Below are 18,134 nucleotides of genomic sequence, written 5' to 3' on the forward strand. Positions count from 1 at the left end.
TCATTACCTCTTCCAAGGAGGTAGGGTTTTCATAAGTGTTTGTTTGTTTGTAAGCAGATTTAAGCAAAAACTACTGGATAGATTACCCTGAAACCTGCTGGAAGGAAAATTAGATTTTTGGTGCAGATCCAGATCTGTGGTTGAATCCAGGATTATTTTTTAATTTTCTTTAAACATTGTGAGATAGGGTGTTTTTAAAATTTTCCTTGATTTCTCAGAGGTTACTCCATGGATATTGATAATAAAAATAATTCCAGCATATTTAGGGGACTGATATTTGCAATGTGTGCAATTTGTTGCAGATACAAATGAAAATCTAGTGAATAATAATTTGTTTTCATAAGGGGACTGTTGGGCCTTGGAGGAGGTGTGTACTCCACTGAGTGACCTCCGAGTCTTTATCACTCACCTTTAAGTTGCCTTTCCAGTGTATTTGGAACTGCAAGTCAACCAAATGAATGCATGCATTGATCGAGATGAACAAAGTAATCAACACACCATGCGCTATTATTAGCACAACACAAAAATACAATCGACTTCCTCCAGCGCGCTGTGTCTTCCATTCTTGTGTTCCATGATGCATCTTGTTAAAAGTTGCTTATGTGGGTGTTTTTGTCCTTGAGGGAACCATCACTGTTATAAGCCACTCTGACACAGAGTTTAAATATTTGGTTTCAGCAGGGACCTTAATATAATGCAGGTCTCAGTTTGTCAAAGTGCAAGTGAAAGACCAGCAAATAATGGAAACGTTATTATTTGTCTGTATGATGGCAAAAGATTCATAGACTGAGTGGGATATGTCAAAGCTGAATAACAAGATGAAAGCAGTGATAACACTGTCACCTCACAGTAGGTTTCTCTAACATATATGTGCCAGGGCCATGCAAAGTAAGATTAATGGGAAACAGACTTTTTGTCATCAGTCATCTCTTTTATGGTCGGTTTTATCATTTGTGCTGTCAGTCTTGGTCATGGAAAGGCATTTTGCTCTCAAGTGATCAGTAAACTGTGCTGTGAAATCTGTGAACAAGCCACAAGTGCGTGTTCTTAACATGCCTGTTTGGAATGGACTATTTCCTTGGCCGAAGGTCATGCTGGGTGCAGCTTTCTTGAACATCAGATGTGACCTGGAGTAATCAAGTGGAAATAGAGATTGGCTATGGACTAGTCCACAGAGCCCTGAAGCTGCACCCCCACTGTTGAACAAAGAGCTATTTACCCATTTGTTCAAAGTTTGGTGACGCTTGACTCAGTACGCAGATCTCTGAACTGAATAATCTGTTGTTGACGCCATTGTCAAGAATGTAACATTGCTGCCATTGATGATTTCACTTACATTAGTGAGTCCCAACCCCCCCGCGACAGATTGCTCTTTAACTCTTTTGTACATTCATTTATTCAAAAGTTATTAAAATTAACTGTTATTAACTGCGTCCGAATTGCATCGAATTCCCAATTGTGCTTCCTTGTAGTCATAGCAACACACCTGGATTGGATAAACAGTAATATATATAAAGATATACAGAGATGACAGAGATCTTTGCGTTATAGTAAAATTAACAATAAAGGATTTACTTTTTATTCCATCTCCTTAAAAATTCTTTACCATGCAAGATTGTTCTCTGACTTCAGAGCTTTTATAGCACTGCGTTGACAGAACATGTCAATACATCACCCACATAATGAGCTGAGTTCTTCAACAGTGAGGGGCCTATTAGAATATGTAATTATGTAATCTGTGATCAGTGATAGACTGTTGACAATGAACTTATACAAACAATATCCCGGGGCTCAAGTCAGATACCCGGAGGGGAAATCGAATGCTTCTTGGCTTTTAATTTTGATTCTCGGCCGCATGCTTTGTTCATCCATCTCTTGTTTATTCATGTTCTACACATTCGGACTTTTGCATTTTGTGTGAAGTTACGTCATGCTGTCAAAGTCACACACACAAACACACACACACAACACTTTTTGATTCAACTGCCTTTAAGCTTGAGCAGGTTTAACTCCCTCCATCTCTGCAGTAATGTTATTGCTGCTGTTTATCTTCTATCTATTCCATGTTGCACTGTGTCTTTGGCCCCAGTGTCTTTTACACCAGTAAGGTCTGAATGAGGTTTTATATGATGGGGGGGCCTCATTTTCTATATAATTATATGATTTAAATAAGCATTTCGAATTTTCTGCTTTAGTTTCCATGGTGAAACATTGTAAAGATTTCATAACAAGTGAGGCTAAGGACCCACTCTTCAAAGGGAGACCTCGTTTGTGTAGTCGGTCATTTGCCATCCAGAGGAGAGCAGCTTCTGTGACTAAGTTTTGACACCGAGATTCGTGAAGAGACAAAGACAGAGAACAATTAGCCCTGCGAATATCTGTTCTCTTTTACCTGAAGTTGTTGAATCATTCCTGTTTGCTCTGTTGCTGCACTGCTGATCATCACAGCCGTTATCTATCAGCGAGTACTGAAATATTATAGTGCTTTTACCAATGTTATATAGTCTCATCTGGTATTTCATTAACAGCCACCTAGACAGGGAGTCACACATTTTAACACTAATTCAAAGCAGCATGATTGTTTTTTAAAACAAACAAACTGTGTTTGGGTGAGGTCATTAATATGCTTTGTCAGAGACTTGGCCAGGAAATTAATTCCTCGGGAATAGAACTGAAGCTTAAACGAGCCTTTATTTGTTCAACCCTTAACATACGCTATAATTTTCCCAGCTTGGCCACTCCTTTAATTTGCTTGACCCTTGACAGGGATGCCATCCATTATCACCTCGTCACAAAGATCGGCACTGGACCCATCGGCACCCTGACACGGCGATCCATCACACCAAGGGATATGACAATTTCAGTCCCACACGAATACATCTGTCGCTGTGAAGATAACTCACTGAACTTAGGTTTCCATCTGCCGCTGGAGGCGATGGAGGCAGACAATGACCTTGCATCAGCGCTGTTAGGCATGGAGCCCATTGGCTGTAATTGCCTGTCAAGCAGCAGACATGGGCTTTGATAGAGCGGTCGGACAGCGTAATCCAGGTGTTTGCTGTGTCAATGTGGGCTCTACCAAGAGCTCTGATGGGGGCTGGAAGGATACACTCTGACCTTTGTGCCCCTTCTGTCTAGAGCTGTATCCTGATAAGCTGTTTATGTGTGTGGCTGCTAAGGATTTAATGACGGCATGAGATTCAAGTGGACAGATCTCCCTTGGCTCTCTTCACTCTGCATTATCACATGTGACAGTGTTTGGATTTTGATCACTTTCTGTAATAAATGCACCTTAAAAATGCACAATAAAATGCATCTATAGCCTACACACTGAAATCAGTTTGTCACTAAATATTGACCCTTAAAAACTGCCATTGTTAGGGAACACCTCATTTGTCTTGTTCATCATGTGCCAGCATCATGACAGCTCATTTCTGACAAGTGTTGTGCTTTACTCTTTTCTGCCATCTGTCTCCTCTGTGTTTGTCTTATTGGATTTGCACACACAATGATAAACCACTGATGGCAGCGATGACACTGATGTCTCCTGCTCCCAACCACAAACAGTACAACGCATAACCTCCTTTGAAACACATTGTGCAAATCAGTAGTAGCAATATACATTTCCTCATCTTATATATTGCAAAAGCATTGTACAAGCATGGTGAGGCAGTATAATACATACTTGATCTATCGCCAATTTGTTCAATTGTTTTCTGTTTCACAGGTTCTCTGTCCATTAAGAGTAGTTTAAAACAATTATCATTGTTTTTTTATAATGACAATATTAATAATGGTAACAATAAAATTACAAGTTAAGGATGTAATATTGAAAGATAACAATAGCAAACAATTAAAAGCAGTTTGGAGATCACACATTAGGGCTGAAATATAAATAAACAAAATATAACAAAACATTCTATTATTTTTAATATATTAGAGGGTGTTCATTAAATAGCCTAAGCTCGTTGAACTCTTTATTCAAGGAAAGTTCTTTCTTTTGGTTTAGAATAATATTTATATTATAAGATAATATTATCTGAAAAAGAAGAAGCGATGAAGAAGCTTGAAAAACAGTAAGATCTCTCCCGAGCTCTGCTTTATCTCCTTAAAGGTAGCACAGGTCTCTTGCTCTTCTTGGTCTTACTTTTTTCAGCTATTACACCTAATTTCAACCAGAGAAAGAAAAGATAAACCGCATTTATTTTATTACCTCCTCTTTCATGAGTCACTTTTCTTCTCTCGCTGATTCTCTTAAATGTGATGAGTTAAATGAGGAAGTTTTCCATGTGTGTCTCCACCTCTTCTTTTCACCTTCCTCCTCGTTGTCGGCCATTATGACTGAACTCACAGACACTGTGAACCTGGCTGTGTCTGTATAATCATTCTAATGAGGTCGGGAACATATTTTATGCAGTAAGGGTATATTCTACCTGTCTTGCTGTCTCTGCATCTATGTGTCGTTTGTGTTGAGAATCTCTTTTCAAAGCACATCTTTATACACACACAAAGCTACACACCCACACACAGACACACACAGCTCCTCTCTGTTCTCAGATAGTTTCTCTGTTATGTTAGGTGAGAGAAAGAAATTGGCCACCACACAGACAGAGACATAGAAAAGAGCAAAGAGTCTCGACGTAATTAGTTCCTGGCTTTTCATAACTCATGGTTCTGGTGAACATCATATATGAAAAGGGTATCAAATTTAAAATGAAGCCCATATTCAGACATCGCACTCTGGAGGTTCTGGCCTGAACAAAACCCTATCTATGATTAGAGATCAAAATACAGCACTGGGTAACTGGGTTCACTGCTGAACGCTGAGGAAACAAGAATTAAAGCTGTACACATAGCAAGACATGAGATCACCAAAAGTGTTGGCTTTTAGACTTTAAGGATTTACACACATGCTCAAGTGAAGAGGAGATACTCTTATTTGGTCCCATTGTAAAATTGGGCTTTCTCTGGAGGGTCCGTCTGTGTCCGCATCCTGGATGCTGCAAAAGATGACAACTCAACTAAAAGCTGTGATGGAAAGAGGGAGGGGAGGAGCAAGCAAAAGAGGAGAATAGAGATAACATCACAAGAGCCTTTTCAGGCAGGAAATTTTGAAGTGTCCAGGTCAGGCGCGATTCTGGAACAGTCAGGTGAGGAGTGGTATCTGGGTAGAACATGCAGGAGCCAGGACATGATGGATATATAGCTCTTGAATCTTGTTGACCTCTCTGTTGCCGTCTCCCACATGCATGGCTCCCTTTTGCTGTATTTGTATGTATATATTTCACATTAGTCACATGTGAGAAACATCATCAACATGACCATTATCCTGCTGTGTTCTCACATGGGCTTAGTCACTCTTCATTGATTGTAAACGAGGTAAAGGTTTAAAATAATCGAGAAATTGAGTTGAAGTCATATCGTCGCCCTACGTTCTGCTAGAATTATGTTTTGTTGTATATGTTGTATATCTGACTAGCGTAACTACATGACCGTGTGACAGTCCCACAGCTCACAATCCCCCTCAGCCAGAGACTTATCGTATCATATCCTCTATTACACGTGTAGGGACCTTGATCGCCATGGCAACCACCACTGGGGATGTGTTAGGGACCGAGTGCCACACGTTTATAGAGGATGACCAGCTGGTGATGTGTGGACAGACTGCTGGTTACTTTCAAAAGATCCAAAGGACAAAAAGGAAAATCTTTCACAAAAGCAAACCTTGAAGCAAACATGGGTAGAGATGACAGTAAAAAGGTTTACACATTAAATGGCGAATAGAAGCTTGAGTAATGATTCATTCAATATCCAAACATTTATTACAATGGTGTTATATATATCCGGAGGGTTCATAGAGCTTCAGCTCTTAAAACTGTCATCTTTTCTCAGTCCATTATACTTGTTGATTTAGGGTACATTGCATGTGAAGAGCCTCAAACAGTTTTCATGTTGACTGTATGAAAAAAAATGTAATCAGTGAACAGCACCTTGTTCCAACAAAGAGGTGAGGGACAGAGGCAAAAGATCAAATTAAGACAAAGGCCTTTATCTGAATGTAATACTCTCCTATTGCAGCATTGCTTTTGCTATTAGTGCTTATGTTCTGTTAAGTGAAACATAATGGCAGCGTTTTAAACAACCTGTGAACTGTCCATTTGTCCTTGTTGGTAACAGACTGGTCAGAGGCATTATGTGTTCAAGTTGTCCGACTGTTCTACCATCATGAACACAACATCTCAGAAACGCCATGAAGGACTTTCTACAAATTTGACACAAACCTTAACTTAAGGATGAACTGATTTAAGTCACTGTGACCTCACAAAACATGTGAATGTAATGGTAAAACACAGAAATTTCCTTCAGTCTACACTGTATGAGTCTGAACAAACATGGGTTTAACTTAACTGGTGGCTGAAGACATACAACCAGTTTTTAAAGCTGCTAACATTTAATTGAAGACTTGCATATTTTGGCTTAAAAGAGAAGTTAATTTACTTTTTATCAATGCCGCCATGCAAAGACAGTCCAAATCGAAACCACCACCAAAATCAACTGCAGCTCTGTGAGCCAGAAGAGCTGCAGGCTTTGTGGTTATTACATGCTGTTCCACAAGTTTGTCATGCACTCCACTGTCCAGGTTTTCATTCACCTCTCGCCTCCTTCCTTCCATGTCTTTCTCTCCGCTCAGTGCTGGGGGGTGTGGAGTCACGTGGTGTGCTGAGGAAGATCAGTGACATGCTGGAGGTGATTCTGAAGAGAATGGACAGCCTGTCCAAACTCGACAACACCTCCACCACCGATGCACGCCGTCTGGATGAGCTCAGCTCTGCAATCAACAGGTAAGATGAATATTCCTTTCATATAACAGTTTACTATTGTAACTATTAATCACCAATTCTCCCCAGATGTAAATGTTAAGTGTGAGAGTCATTTATTCTGATGCCTTCTTTTTCTGTAAGATATATGTTGCAGTCGCTCCAGAATAGAAATGCACACCAAGACAATAGCAATAATAATAATAAGTACAAATGGGTTTGTAAGAAAATAAACATCTGCATTAGGATAACATATAACAATGTTGAAAACATGCAGTTTAAACCATTATACCGCATATACAACTGAAGAAAACCTATAAATGAAGAAAAAACTGTGAACACAAAGTGTGTGTTCTAAATATGTTATATTAGTGAAGATGAGTCTTTGTTGAGCTAACAATAAAAACAGGGAAAAACAAGTCATTAGAGAACAGTGCAACCAAATTTATAATGCTTTGTCTTTTAACTTGCAAAAACACCAGATATTTAGTTTAGTTAGAATTTAAAAAAATCACAAATGCTTCTCTCACCAAGAAAAACTATCAGTATAAATATATGGGTACGAAGACTTTAATGAGCAGTATTTTTCCACTCTAATCTCTCTCTAACAGTTTTATATCAGGAATCTTATTTAAGATTTATTCCACATTGTCATTCCTACTGAACATCAACTCTCTATCTCTACATCTCTTCCCTCCTTTTAACAATGCTCCTTATCATACTTTGCTCTCATCTTGACTCTTATTTTTTCTCCTCCTCATATAGTTACTTGTGGAAATTGCTGCCTATTACCTCAAAATTGCTGCTGCAAACGGACGAGTCTTGTATGACCTTGCTGCTACTGCTTTTATCAAACCGCTCCTCTCTTTGCCCCCTGAGCGCCAAAACATCCAATTTGTCTTTTCTGCTTGACATTCTCCTCATTTCAACTCCTTCATTTTCACACAGCCTGACTGAACTCGCTGCAGCCGGGGTGATGTGATACGCACTGACAGAAATCCCCTCACTTCCCCCAACTTTGTTAAATGATCCCGGATAAATGCTCAGGTTCAGATCTGCGTCGAGGCACCAGAGCGGAAGGATGGAGCGATTAATATGGTCTGGCGTCGGTGTTAACTGCAATCAATGTCTAGTAATGGGCTGTTTAATGTGGAGGAAGCGGCTCTACTCTTTGGCGAGGGGTGTAACTCTGTGTCTGTTGTCAGGGACTCTAACAAGGATGGTACGAGGATGTGTAACTGTAACTGAAATCAATTTGCAGTTATTGCCTTGAAGGGGGCAGTTTTGCTGCATAGAGGGTTATGGTCAGGGTGTAATTAGGGTCAAATACAAGTGCTGAAATCAATGGTGTGTGACCATCCAGTTCTAAATAGATTTGTGAACAGTTTGCCCGTTACCACAAGACTTGTTTTCGGCCTGCGATTAAACATCTAAATAATGCCTCACTGAATTAGTTGAAAATAATAGGATTGCGTCATATGTGGCATATTTCAGATTTTCTTAAACCAACCATATGTGTGATCATTATTTATTCATTAGAATCTCCATGTTTAGGACTTTCAAGTGTTCAAGCGGTTTTGTTTATAATGTCGACTGACACATTCATTGAATACCCCTTCATGTTTCATTCGTAGATGTGGGTGAAATATAGTGTTGTGGATCAGAATAGCATTATGCTCAGGTTTTAGTTGGGATGTCTGACTGGCACTGGGGTAAAAGAGCTATCAGCCACCACTGCAGAGAGACATGCTTAATCCCCAGTCACAGTGCTTTTGGCATGACTAGACATCCAATTACACACAACTGGCATTAAACCAATGAGCCACATTTATAACAGGGAATGCAATTTGTGATTTGCTGGTTCTCCCCCCACCCAAAATGAAACAATTCAATGACTGGTTGATAATGAGAAATAAAGATTTGTGATGTTTTATTACATTACATTATGTGATCATAATGCTTAATGTAATCAGTTGCAGAAATGTTTTTTTTTTGGATCAGTGTTATGAGAGTAGTTGTATAATCTGTGATCACACCTACAAAATTAGTTGAGAACCCATATGAATGACCAGAGTTCCATTTTGCTTGTTCAAGTTTTTAATAAGTCTAAAATTCAATTATCTGAATTGTAGGCCCCAAAAGTCTTAAACTGTTGTGTTCTAGGTCTTCAATATGTTTAGGTAGGTCTGAATTATGTTAATGGTTATTTAACACTACTTCAGTCGTGCCTTAGAATTTTTTTTCTTCAGGCAATTTCTTTTGCAGCATGCACAGTTTATGCCTCCATGTGTTGTTCTTTCCCAATGATACAGATATTAGCAGGTTGTAATAAAACTGCAAACCGGACCGTTATGGAACTGATAACTGAGTCTACAAACACTCTGGTCAGAATTTATCTCAGTAAACATGGCTGTAGGAAAGACTAAGATACTTATTGTCTCTGCTTGTAGTTTGAGAGATAGCGTGGGGTTTCAAATCTTATCTTTAATGATGGGGAAGTGGAAGTAATCCTGGGAATCCGAGGATCCCTCATATTTGTTGTACTTGGCAAAGGTCTTCATTTTTTTAAATTACATAAAGTTTACCTTGCTGAAACCCACAGAAGCTCTGAAGATTATTTTAATGCAACATTGTAATTGATGCAACCCATATAGTATGTATTGTGATATGGGTTATGAGCAGTAAACGTCAAACTCAAATATCATTCGACAAGCCCAAGAAAACCAAAAAGTTCAGTGATTGACATATACACTTCTGCAACTTGACACATCTTACTTTCCTCTGAGCTCTTTTTCGACAGCAGCACTTTGTGAACAATATGTAATCATAACCATGATTTGCTGTGTAAAAAGCCATTTCATGTTTTTTTTTTTATGCAGTGTTGTTTTGTATGGGCAAAATTGATCCTTAGAATGGAGGAGCTGTAATAGCGGGAGTGAAATTTCTGATGCAGGGAGCAAAATGAAAAAGATATTGATCAATAAAATTGTAGGGGACACATAACACACACACTCACACACTCACACACAGATGTTGCAAAGATAGCAAGTAAATGCACACACACACTGAAAGTCATAGTGACAGTCATTGGACTGAAGTCTCTCCTCAGTCCAGTTATTCTTATTTCTTGGCTCATTTCTCTTCTCCTTCTTTCTTCAAATGTCGTGTGATTTTTCTACCTCTCCTTTTCTTGCTTTGTGTGGGTTTTTTTCCCACTATAGTCTTGATACTCTTCCTCTTCTTCATGCATACACTCTCCCTCACAACAGTGGGAAAATGTGCTTAAAAGGTAGTTGGTTGGTGTGAGTGACATAGTAAAGTAGGGAGAGGAGCAAATAGGAAGGGAGCTTAATAAAAACACATAACCTGTATTTGCAGAATGACACACACACACACACTCATATACACACACACACACACATACACACACACACACAAACACACTGGACAGGAGTCTCATCTTCATGTGAGCTTCATTGGTGCTGACACACTCCCGTGTAGTGGTGAATGGGACTTGATGTCTGAGGCCCCAGTCTGCAATTTGCCCATGGGGTAGCCACTCGTTAGGGCAGAGAGGGAGGGAGGAAAGAAGAGAGCGAGAGAGAGAGAGAGAGAGAGAGAATGCAGAGCCTGTAGAAAACATGAGAAGGTAGGATGAACGAGAGGAAGGGATGCAGAGTTGATTCTCTGCATTTTACTGTGCAGCAGATGAGAGGGGAGATGGGCAAGTAAGTCTCCCCCTAGGCCTGCACTCTCTGAAGATCACTGCTCTGGCACGGCTTTACCTATTTCTCCTTCTTAAGCGGCCATCAAAGCTCTGTCAGCAACAACCTTTGTCCCAGGAGGCTTCAAGCACTCAAGTCAGTGTCATAGTGTAGATTTTTGGCAGGAAAGAAGACACTTAAATTCTTCTTTAATTTCTTTTATTCATGTCTCTCCATTTCAGTTGCTCTATGCGTAGATGTGGACGAAATAAACCATGCTGCCAATGCCCTTCTCTGTCACAGTGTAAAAAAAAATCAAGTTCATGTCTGTGTTCATTCAGGCTTGTGTATGTGCGTGTGTGTGTGAAAATAAGTGGAATAAGAGCTGTGGAGTGTGACGTTTGAACATCGTGAAGTCAAGTTAAAAAAGTCAGCTTGCACACAGACAAATGGACATCAGCCGAACACCTTGTCACATGGATCTGTGGCCCTGGACACCGCTGGTTGATGGGACTGTGTCAGAGTTATCCACTTGCTGTAAGAGGATGAGCTCATTAGATAAAGAGGGAGGCAAAGACAAATAAGGAGAACATGAAAGCATATTAGTTTTATCCTTATAAAACCTCTCTGTAGTTGTCATTGATTTTCTCTCTCCATGTTGCTACCCCTGCTTGGCACACACTAGTGGATTTCCTCACGCTGTTTCTTCTCCCCCTTCTCTTTCCTCCCGTTTTGTCTCTTCTCTGCTCTCCCTCAACTCAGTTTTGTTTCCCTCGTTTGTAAAAAGAGCCAACTGTCTACGATCATCAAAAGGGAGGAAGCTTCTTTGCGAGTAGCGTGCAACAGTGGGCCATCAAATATGTATATCCTCGTAATCTTTGATCGTGATTATTGTTTAATGTTTCAGTCAAGCTGTTTTGTTGGTTTCCACATGAAGGCGCACAGGATGCTTTTATTTTATCTCATTCTGTCTTGACAGAACGCTCTCCCTGGTACTCTCGGTCCGTTTGCAGTTGATGGTTGATCCCCTCTTTATTATCTGCCTGCTTTCATTTCAGTTTCTCCTCAGCTCTCTCACTGTATGTTTCTATATCTGCTGCTTTTTCTTCTTGCCCTCTTTGGATCTCCTTGTGCAAACCTCTCCAGTCTTCAGTCTTTCATCCACGTCTCTGCCTTAGTCTCTTTGACTCGCTCCCTTTCTCCTTTCCCTCTGTGTTCTTCTCTAGGGGATAGGTTCACATTGTAGCAGACGTTTGTGGTGAGATTAGAAGGTCACATCTTTTGGAAGCCAACTTGAATAGTCACTGTTGAGCCCTTTCTAGAGAGAAAGCTTTATGGTAACAGGAGTTTCTCAGATTAGCAAGCAAAGGTGTTTTATCAATCAGGTCAAACACATTACAAACCGTACATATACACACAAACTGGGAGCTTTGTTAGATATATTAATTTGTGCCTACTTGCTGGTTTAAAACGCCACTTATTGAGCTCGTTGTCAACATATGGAATTCTCTAAAGGTCAAAGTCTTGTGGAAAAGAAATGATTTATTTGTAAAGTTTAAAAACTGCAGACGACCAAAGTTCTGTGCCTCCTAAGATAGGATGGGTACATAAAACGTTAAGACAACCAGAGAACAACAATAAGACATTCAATCAATGAGTTAAACGCAAAACAGTAAAATAAGATAAAGCCACATAAATAAAGTCTCAGTTTTTAAAATTGTCCTGAGTTGGTGAAGTCCTAATGTGGAGAGGTAGACTGCTCCACACTTTAAGGGCAAGTACTGCAAAGGCCCAATCTCCTTTATCTCCAGAATCATCTGATCGGCTTCAGTTGTGATACGGGCAATTGCAAAAGTAAGAGGTCAAAGAGGAGGCGCTTAACCCTTCAGAGCTTTAAAAACAAACACTTAATCTTGAAATCATTCCTAAAATGTGCTGGCAGCCTGTGTGGAGAAACCGGAGCAGGTTAAATGGGGTCCTGTCCTTTAAAAACTGAGCCGCAGCATTTTATACTTGCTGCAGATGAGACATCAAAAACTGTCTAACACCAGAGCACCACACAACACTGTGCATGTTCCATATGATCTTGATGAGTTGAAATTCACTGGAGGAGTGGACGCCCGTACGTGCAGTCTGCTAAGGACCACAAACAGCAGCCACACACGATTTAAAGCAACAAAAGCACTCTACATGACTTCTTAATTTCACGTCAGCACGGTTTCACTTTTTGCAGACAGCTGTTGCCCCTGAAATACACTTGCAGTGGGGAATAACGTCTTGTCTGTTGCAGCAAACATATTAAAGAGCATGCAGACACACTCAGCGATGCTTATACAGTATGTGACACTTACAAAGCTGTTAATGGAGCATGGAGACTGCCTGTGACTGTGATGGCTGTCTCGCTTTTTGTTTACACTTTGTTAAGCAACAAATGCACTTTCCTCGCATATTCCCTTGATTCCATGATTTTTTGTTTTGTTTTCATTTTCATGCAGCTGCTGCTGTTGGTTAGGTTAGTTACACAGTGGTGCATTCCAGCCTGTACACACACACACACACACTCACACACACACACACATACACACACACTGGAATCAAGTCATTAAAATAGACTTAATGGGCACAGCAGTATGAACATGTATGGGTTTACAGGCTTGGTTTTGCATGTGCAGCCATGCAGCCTAATGCTCACAAACCAGATGAAATTAAACACACAACATACACATTTTCCACACATCACATTATGTGAATGGGAAGTATCTCACCCTACAAAGAAAGTGGTATTAACAGCGCAGGTCTTTTTCTATTTCACGCTCCAACCAAGTGTCTTCCAATTTGCATCCTCCCCTAACACTTCTACATCTGTTAAGATGTAAAAAACAAAGGAGGAAGGAGAAGCAGAGGAGACCTGGCAGGGTAGAGGAGAGGATAGAGTGAAACCGAAAAAAAGCAGAAACAACAATGAGACAGTAGTGAAAGTGTGGAATAAATGGAGAGGAGCGAGAATGCTCCATGACTGAAGTGAGCAAGGGGGAATGTAAATTAGGGAAGGGACTTATGGAGGAAGTGATACAACTGAGGTGATACTAGTGGAAGAGGAGAGAGGTTTCAAGTGCCAGCTGTGTGTGTGTGTGTGTGTGTGTGTGTGTGTGTGTGTGTGTGTGTGTGTGTGTGTTGTGTATGTTTGTGTGTGCATGCATGTGTGTGTTTAATAGAAATTCTTTACCTCAATGCAGAGGTGTTTGCTTCTTCTCCTTGGCACTCTGTTTTGAATTGAGTTCACATTGTGTGTCAGTAGTGTAGTAAGTTTACCTGTCATTGTCACATGCCTTTATCTCTTCTTCACTGTCTGTTGTGTGTGTGTGTGTGTGTGTGTGTGTGTGTGTGTGTGTGTGTGTGTGTGTGTGTGCAGGTTTCAACCAGCCGGCCTGGTGGAGAGGATCCAAGCTATAGCCCAGAACGTCTCTAACATGGCCATCAGGGTGGAGCAAATACTGCAAAACAGCATGGTGCAAGGAAGAGGTACATCATTATTATATAGAATCTTGTTATTGTCATTGCACAGTGTACAACAGAATTTTGCAGCAATCCTCAAAAGGTGCATGATATGAAAAAACAGGATAAAAAGGTTCAATCAAAAGCATATATGAGGTTTATATGAATGTTTGACTCATGATTCACTTACACGGCATCTCTCATACTTCATTAAGCCTGGGGATAGTCATCATGGACTTCAATGTACTGTGGACCCAAATTACAACAAGCTATTAATAAATAAACACAGATCTTACACAAAGACATCTGATCTGACAGTACATGGAGAGATGAAAAACTGGTAGACCTGATGTACAGATCATTCAAGTAAATCATAAATGTGTTGGATTCCAGTTTTCTAATTTGACATGTAATCACTACCCTACTGTCCTATTATGTTGTACTTAAATCACAGCTGGACTCCGGCACAGCTGTCAGCTTAAACTGGAGCAAAATGAAGTTGCTTTAAAAGAGAATGGAAAAGAAAACATAACTGCAGATATACACATACACAGTTAGAGAAAGATGCACTTGTTTTTTGCAGATTTTTCTATTTGCACAAAAATCACTTCTGACACTTGGATAAAATACTAATATTTTATACAAAATGAAAACAGTATTGGAACAATGCCTGATAATTCCACTGAAACATCAGTGCAATTCATAAACCTTTAACACATTGGAGTGTTTGCTGAAACTTTTCCAGCATTTACTTATATGAAGACCAGCCCAGGATCAGATGATAGTGATATAGTTGGCTCTGTTGTGTTCCAATGTCTTTCCCTTGCTCATTTTTAATCAAATCAGTAATAATTTTAAGCTTGTGACAGTTCTGTTCACGCACACAATTATAATCATTTCTTTCTTATTTTCCTTTCGGTTTTTTTCTCTTAAGGGTAATTGCCCAACTCTTAACATGATAATAAATCAGCATAATGTCTTCTTTTGTTTTCCCCCGCTGCATCTGCGGGAACGATGGCACACGCCATAATGAAAATGCTGCTGCTTTCTCTAATCACAGATGAATTGAAACAGCGCCGGCAGACTTTATTATCATACGGCTCAGTGGTGCTTTATTTATCTCATGGTCGGACGTGTGTGAGAGGCAGCGACAGCAAGAAAGAGAGGCGCAGAGGACATGATTAGAATTTCCTGCCCCCTCAAGCACTGACAAGGCTTTTATGTTCTGTCTTGCAAGGACAGGAGTCAAGTTTTTATCTAGTTAGCTGACCACATTTCCAATTGTCTCTGCAGTGGTTCCTATTGTAATCATATTTGTAGGCCCCTTGTGTAAGTGTGTGTGTAAGTGTGTGTGCGTTTCCAGTCAATAGAGAGAAGCCCCAGGGAAGACTTATGTGGAGAAATGTCTCTTTTTCATTACGCAAATGGAGACAGACAGAATCAGGAGAGAAGGCAAATTTGTTGGTCCAGAGAGACAGAGGGAGAGGAGGGAGTGAGGGAGGGGCTTTAAAGACAGAAATACAATGAGAAAATGAAGCTGCATTGGTTCTTTCACAGACAATATAATTTCAGTTTTCTCTGTCACTCTGGTCCCTTCCTTTCCTCACATCAGCAGCAGAGAGGCAGTTAACTAAGTCAGTGAAGCAATTAATGCAGTTGAGTGCAGCCTAAGTGAGTAGACATACTTGCTAGCCCAACCCTAGGACACTCTGCAACGGTGGGAGACGAACGGCTGTGCTGCTTCGTCCATCCCGGTGAATAGCATGCACTGCAGTAGAGCGTACAGTATATATGGGATTTATGGGCACCGACTTACACTGGAAATGTGATGACGTTAACAGAGAAGGTGAATCTCGCCATAAAATACATCCAAACGGGAAGAGATAAGTGGTTAATGTGAGTGTCACAGTCCTGAGGGGTGAGCCAGTCATTTTGTTCAAGTTAATCGATTTAAACTTCCATTTTAAAAGGGGTTTGACATGCACCATATGTTGGTCAATGAGCTGATTGATAATGTTATTCTGGTTCATTGCTGTTGGAATCATTAGTTTCACTGGAGAATAGATATTCCCATTAAAAGAGATTTCAATGACCTGAGCTTGTGAGCCTGTAGACTAATGAAGCAACAGTCGTTGTGGGTGGAGCAAACTCAAATATCGACTGATCGTTTATAGTTGGATTTAATAAAAGTGGATGTTGATCCTGGTGTTGTGCACGCCGTCTTCTAGAAAATCTCCAGCTGACAAAAAAAAAATGGATGGTTTATAACTGAAGATAAAAAAATTTCCCTCCCTGTGTTTTTTCAGCAATCAGAGATGGGACGTCAAGCCAATGTGAAGTGCCAAGAGACCCACGCTTCCCAGAGTGTCCTGGGAAAGTAGATGTAGGTGTCAATCTGTTTATTTTTATTCCATTAAAGTAGGGCTATGTGTTTTGCATTGAGATTAAATGAAAATGTTTTCATGACGTGGCAACAAAACCACTTTGATGGAGAACCTCTGCTTGTTGATTGTTTGTGTGGGTTCTTTTCTGAACAGTGGATGCGTGCCCGTTGGACGTCAGACCCTTGCTATGCCTTCTACGGCGTCGACGGTTCAGACTGCTCCTTCCTCATCTACCTGAGCGAGGTGGAGTGGTTCTGCCCCCCACTGGCCTGGAGGAACAACAGCAGCCCCCCCCCACAACATGCACAGCTGCCAAAGGCCCCCAAGAGACAGGTGAGGAGACTATAAACAAAAACACAGTGTGAGTATCACCAAACAGCAAAAGACAACAACTATAGGCATGTGAGAACGCATGTAGATCTATTTAGAATCAGACCAGGTGAGTGAAATGTGTTAGGAAGAGAAGAAAAGACGTCAAGTCTTCAGTGAGAATGGCATAAAATCTGGGTTTGATCACATAATTGCCAATCACTGAACAAATTTCTCTGCAGCTGTGAAGATGTGCAGGATTCAGCCTGACAGTCTTTGCTTCACTCCAGACGGTGATTTGATGCTGCGCTGGAATATGAAAACATAACCTGTATTCAGTGGTAGCAGAGATTTTCTTTTTAGGTACTTCACTCTTAAATTATTGTTATGGTAGAAATTAGGGCAAACAAATGTAATTAATAAACACAAGTAACCTTTACTGTGTTTCACCCTGTTCAAATTTTTTCCATATAGCTCTTGTATATTCAAGAAAGTACTTTCTGGTTTAGTTTACTGTCAAATATTTGTTGAAGCCACATAAGCCACATATAAAATACCATCAGAATTGTCTTTACACTCTAGTATTTTCCCTGAATTGCTACCTTTCTATCTTCCTCTTCAATTTAAAAAATGAGTAATTAATAAAAAAGTAGTCATTAAATGTTCTGCAGTACCAATCAAATAGTACAAAAAAGCAGGAGGATGTGGGTTGTTTTGCTCTGATGTTATAGGAGTGTCAACAGTTTGCCCTCCTGGCTATATAATAGTTAACCTTCATCCGACCGTACTTACTCTCAACCAATTAAAACAGGCCTCATCATCATCTTCTGCTAATGGAGGTTGTAGATCAGTGCAAACCTTTAATTCCCTATACACAAATGTGTATAAGGTGTGTGTTTATGGTCTGTTTATAATTTAATAGAGTTTAGAATATATATTAGAATATATTTTTATTACTTGCTTTGCTCCTCACTGTGATGACACCATACAACCAAAACTGCACTCTGGGGCAGAGTCCATGCATAATAATGTTTTCGATTTGGATGGACGGAATAAGCAGTTTTTCAACTGCACAACCACACAGTTTAAAGTAGTTTGTATAAGAAATGTCACAAAAGTAAAGCCAAAGCATCTTGATATCCCCCCTGGTGGCTGGTTACAGAACCGCCTCCTACATGTTAGTGGATGGGACATTGACCGAACTAAAAAGAGAAAATACTATACACATCATATAGCTATTTCTCAAAGGTTGTTTTGTAAAGAAAACCCAAAAGTAAGATAGATAAACTGAACCACAAGACAACATAAAGAAAATACATAGGAATCTGTCCAACCGCTGTTGAGCCACAAATTACAACCTCATGCTGGCATGTTTGGATCAACAAAGTCAGGAGGATACATTCTCTGAAAACAAAAATGTCTGT

General features: G+C 40.1%; 1 protein-coding gene across 1 annotated transcript in view; it reads left to right on the forward strand.

Moving 5' to 3' along the window:
- Positions 1–18,134, forward strand: part of LOC109627726 (alpha-1,6-mannosylglycoprotein 6-beta-N-acetylglucosaminyltransferase B-like) — a 100,973-nt gene that overhangs the window by 29,424 nt on the left and 53,415 nt on the right. Inside the window, exons 3-6 of the mRNA XM_069530662.1 lie at positions 6,692–6,842; positions 13,935–14,044; positions 16,324–16,400; positions 16,555–16,734. Of these exons, the coding sequence (XP_069386763.1) occupies positions 6,692–6,842; positions 13,935–14,044; positions 16,324–16,400; positions 16,555–16,734 (518 nt within the window). The remainder of the gene's footprint in view (positions 1–6,691; positions 6,843–13,934; positions 14,045–16,323; positions 16,401–16,554; positions 16,735–18,134) is intronic.

This window comes from Paralichthys olivaceus, chromosome 8, assembly GCF_024713975.1.
Source record: "Paralichthys olivaceus isolate ysfri-2021 chromosome 8, ASM2471397v2, whole genome shotgun sequence".
Lineage (NCBI taxonomy): Eukaryota > Metazoa > Chordata > Actinopteri > Pleuronectiformes > Paralichthyidae > Paralichthys > Paralichthys olivaceus.